Source organism: Gavialis gangeticus, unplaced genomic scaffold, assembly GCF_001723915.1.
Source record: "Gavialis gangeticus isolate Ggan-Ray unplaced genomic scaffold, GavGan_comp1, whole genome shotgun sequence".
NCBI classification, from domain to species: domain Eukaryota; kingdom Metazoa; phylum Chordata; order Crocodylia; family Gavialidae; genus Gavialis; species Gavialis gangeticus.
In genome coordinates, this window is record NW_017729009.1 from 13235543 (window position 1) to 13240498 (window position 4956).

Below are 4956 nucleotides of genomic sequence, written 5' to 3' on the forward strand. Positions count from 1 at the left end.
GCAAATGTTTGCAAAGTGTGGTTTCAAAAGGCAGCACCCAGTTACAAAAGCATGTCAGTCTGGGGTTTGCTTTCAAATCAAGGGACATGGCACTTGGATTCTTCCAAGATGGAGCATGTAGAAAATATGCACAAATTCAGCCATGAGTTACTGGGCTTCATGGGTGAATTCACAGATGAAATGTGAGACATATCTCATGGAGATGACCAGCCCATTCCAGACTTCTGCTACTATACCCGTTTCTGAGAGGGAGAAAACTGAGACATGGCTGCACCCAAGGGCAAGATGTTTGTATCAGACCCAGGATCAAACCTTTGGGACTATTTCTCTCACACTGGCACTCCTATGACTTGGCCAAACCTCTCTTAAGAGTAACGTATGTCCCAGGTTTGTACAGAAACAAAACAGAGCTATTACAAGAGAGGGAGAGAGACCCAAAAATAGGAGGAGACTTGGGTCGAAACCTCATCAGAGCCAGGTAACAAGCTAATCTGTACTCAGAACTGCTTCCAGAAAAGGCCTGTAAAAGGACACTGAGAACGCGTCTACATGTGCACAGTTACTGTGCAGTAACTTAGATGATTGCACAGTAACTGTGGTGACTTACACCAAGTTGGGTGTAAATTTGCTACCTGCATCATACAGGTAGCAAATTTACACCCACTTAGTTATTGTGCGGTAACACAGTGTGTGTGAGCTCCGACTTGGGAGTAACTTTACTCCCAAGTCGAAGTGAACACAGAGCTACTGCGCTGTAACACCTACACATATGGACGCCAGTCTAAAAACCCTGTACTGTGCAGTAACTTACTGTGCAGTAAATGCACGTGTAGACACGCCCAGAATGTTTTAAATTCCCAAAGGAGGCATTTCTGGGAGTTTGTTTTGACCCATGGTGTGTCAGGGTCACGTTCCTCCGTACAGCTAGGGGGTCTGCAACCTGCCCCACCTCTGTGACTAACCTTCATGGAAGCTGAGAAGCTACAGGCGGGTGCAGTGAAAATAAATTTACCTGCATTGCTTTTTTGATGCTGTTATTTCTTCCATTTTCTGGTTTTGCATGGCACAAACAGGGTGGTGGGATTGGGCTCTGGGAATGCTGAAACTACAGTATTTTAGCAGCTGCTGGGGTGCTCACTGTAGACAAGAGCCTGCTGAGAGGATGGTATTGCCCTCTCCAAAGTGACACACCTGGAAGGATTATACCGCTCAAGCACAGCCATAACCTGTTTTCTGTAGCAATCACAGGGTAGAGACCAAACCTAAATAGCTGGAAAAATAAATAGGAGACCAGTCCCTTCAATAACTCCACTGACTTCTGGGGAGCTGCCCGTGGGTTTGCAGAAGGCAAGCCAGGGATCGTGGAAAAAGAGACAGACGCTTAGAAGAGTCTCTCCCGGGCAAGTGAAAGGGTAGCTAAAGGATTTCACCAACCGTGATGGATGATGTAATGGTCCATTAGCTTCTGCATTAGGCGGATTCCCGTCTCGCGGTCTGGTGCTTCTTTGTGGTCAATCAGCCAGTCTGTGAGCTCCTTTGCTACAAAGCAGTTGGGATATGTTCGAAGGTGGTACCGCCGGTCCTTAACGAGTTTTCCATCATGCAGGCGAAGCCTAGAGAGAGAAAGCTGCCGAACATAACTGCAGCCCCCGGGACAGCTCAGAGGAGCAGCTCCACGCAGGGCAACCCTGGACGTACCCTCCGAGGCTGGGTACTCGTCCGTGCCTCGAGCAATTACCTGACAATCTGGATGCTTAATTAAGCCTCTCTGATTAAGACTAAAATTCGACATGAACTGGCAGGCCCAATCCTGTGAAGTTTCTGGTAACTTCTGCTGAACCTCAGAAAACCCTGGACATGGTTTGAACTGGCTCTTAGTCTGCACAAACCACCCGATGCATTTCTAAAAGTGTACAGTAAACACGCACATTCACAGGTGACAACATTGCTGTTTTGCTGCCTTAACAGACAAACCAGTTATTCCAGGGGTCACAGATCATACACGTTTCTAAATTTAGAGTTCAGTAGCAATTTGGGCAGAATTAATAGACCCAGAAAAACCTACAGGTGTTAGTGGCCTCCAGGGAGAGGCATGTTAATGTTACATGGTTAAACGATTAGGTTCAGAGTTTGGAAAGCAAGGCGCTCAGCCCGCATACCACAGCCCGCAAACAACCAGTGAAAATCTTTTTAACCTTTTGTTAAAGAGACACTAGGAGGAGGAAGCAGTCCCAGCATTGGAAATGTAAAGTATTGGTGTCGTACATTTTAAGCAACATCCCTTCCCTCACTCCCATTAGCCACAGAGAGTTCTTACATGAAAGCCCCTTGTTTGATGGTCTTCGAGGGGGTCGTAACTGGCCTTTTTGGGGAAAAGAAAAGTTTGTTCAGAGACTCTGCGACAGTTGTTGTCAGGGTCTGGTCCCACTTCCTTGAAGATACAACTAAACAAACACATGGAAGGGGAGAGAGAAGAACAGCAGAGAGAGAAAAATAGCACACTTTCCAGTTTTGATACTAACTGTTCCCTGCAAATTTGCTGCTGAAGAAAGGCACAGACACAGCCTGCTCAGGTCTTCGGAGACCTGGCCAAATCCTACCAGCTGCTTAAGGCAATGCTTTTGAAGACATGCTTTCTTGGTCGCGGGCTCATGGCAGTGTTGACCAGCAAAGCCAGATGTCTTTTAAACAAAAGAAAAGAGAGAAAAAGAGGCCAGATTGGAGACAGGAAAAGGCAAGAGGAAGGTGACAGCAAGAAGCCAAATGTCACACTCCAGGTGTTGTTCAGCACTTAGCCAAAACTGGTGGAGGTGACCATCTGGGTTGTCTCTAGCTCTGTCTGGCCAGGCCACCTTCAAAGCTCAGGGCAATAAAAGCCCAATGGTGTCGTGGTGGATCTTGGGGTCACAGCTGACTACAGCAAGGAAGCCAAGAAAGTAAAGCTCACTTTTCTGCCCACTCTATATTCCTCATTTCAGCAGTAAAATTAAGGACCCCCAAAAGGGGTTATGGAAAAAAACCCCATCCTTATGATTTTGCTTATCAGTGATTTCCAGCACATTGATCTGGGTTTATTGATTTCTGTTCCAGTTCCCTCTCATTCATCAGACCTGAGCTCAGTCCAGGTTGCATCAGTTAAAGTGGACCTAAAGGGGGTCCAGCTCACCAGTGTAGGGTCTCATGTGCCAGGGCTTGAGCAGGTAGGCAGGGTTCCTGATGAGAAGGTGCAGGACTACCATGGAGCCCGGCTGCAGGTTCGGCACCCCTAGTGTGAAGTGGCCACTCTGCACCAGGCCTGGTAGGATAGAGTTGCAAAATATGCAGGCATCATGGGCACTGCTTGCTCAGTTGGCACTCATGTTTGTGAAGGCTGTGTGGTGGTCAACAATGGTCTGGAGCACAACAGAGTGAAAGCCCCTCTGGCTATAGTAGGGGTGGTCACCATGGGGCAGGCAAGAGATGGGGATGTGGGTCCCATCCAAGACCCCAATACACTGGGGGAATCCCAGGGTGTGGAACCCTGACACCACTGCCAGGGGGTCATGCATCTGCAGCACTGTGTGCCCCAGCACGTCCTGGAGGGCACCACACACTTTCTGGCTGTGGCCTTGCCCAGTCCAAAGACATGGCCTATGTAATAGAAACTGGCAGGCTTAGCCAGCATGAGCAGGGTGAGGGCCAGCTGGGTATCTGTAGGAAAGGGTGTCCTCATAGCTGTGTCCTGCCACTCCAGGTGTGGGCGGAGCTGCTCCAGGAGTTTCAGGAAGGTGGCCTGGTTCATATGGAAAGCCTCCAGCCACTGCTCATCTTCCCAGGTCTGTTGGATGCTGTGCAGTCACCAGTCCTGGCTGGCCCAGTGGGCCCAGGGGGAACAGGGTTAGAGGCCCAGGAGGGTAGGGCAGCCCCAACAGTGGCATCCAGCAGCCTGTTGTTGGCAACTCTGCCAGGGTCTGGCCAGTAGGATAGGGTTCAGGTGGCAGCTGTGCAGTGGCAGTGGCCCTGGGATGGCACAGTGTGGCTGGGCAGGCAGTCACTGTATGTGGGGGAGCTGGTAGGGCCCAGGTAGCTATGGGCCAGCCAATGGTCAGCACAGTGGGCCAGCAGGGTCAACACAATGGCCAGCATCAGCCTGGTGTGCTGGTGAAGAGACAGCTGCCACGTGCTGCTTCTGCACTGTGTATGCTGTTCCTGGCCAGGGAAGTGACTGGCCAGGAAGCAGAGAGTGGAACTGGCTTTTCAAGATGGCTGCTGGCAGCTGTGGCCAGAGCCTTGAGCTCCCCTGGTGGTGGTAGGGCCACACAGCAGAGCCATAAGAAATGGAAGCAGTTTGATGCTAGGAGCAGCACATCAGCTCCCATGTCCCTGTATATGTAGATTTCTGTCAGGAGTGATATTCCCATGGCTTTCAAGCTCCTAGCACCTCATCATTTCACTTGGTAAATTCATGGGGAGCTAGGAGCCTGAAAGCCCTAGATAAACCTCGACTTAAACTTTGGAGGCAGGGTCCTAGGACTTACATGCTCCTTGCTTATTGGTAGCCTGTGGAAAAAACTTTCTGCTGAAAATGTCCAGCTACTTTCAGGATTCATGTGCACTTCAGGATAACTGTGACATTAACTATAATAACAGTGCAGTAACAGCTCTTCCACAGTCAATCATACTGGCCACTATTATCTAATTGTTCTTTATTCTCATCTGTCTGTTTGCTGTATTCATCTTTGCCTCTTTTTCTAGTCTTAGACTGTAAACTTTTTGGGACTGGGACGATCTTTTTATTCTGCCTTTACACAGTATCCATGCAAGAGATTCCTGCTCCATGACTAGAGTTTCTAGGCACAACACTAGCACACCTAATAACCTCCCACTCTGGCAGCTCATTGGCCAAGGCTTCCAGTGGCATAAGAACACACTATGCCATGCAGTCTGATCCTGAGCTGAGGACTGCGAGTTTTCAGG

At 49.3% G+C, this 4956-nt stretch overlaps 1 protein-coding gene across 2 annotated transcripts in view; it reads right to left on the reverse strand.

Annotated features, from left to right (window-relative positions):
- Positions 1-4956, reverse strand: part of LOC109292593 (DEP domain-containing mTOR-interacting protein-like) — a 51384-nt gene that overhangs the window by 28238 nt on the left and 18190 nt on the right. For both annotated transcript variants that reach the window (XM_019510109.1, XM_019510108.1), the window contains exon 2: positions 1435-1613. In XM_019510109.1, coding sequence (XP_019365654.1) covers positions 1435-1613 — 179 coding nt within the window. The remainder of the gene's footprint in view (positions 1-1434; positions 1614-4956) is intronic.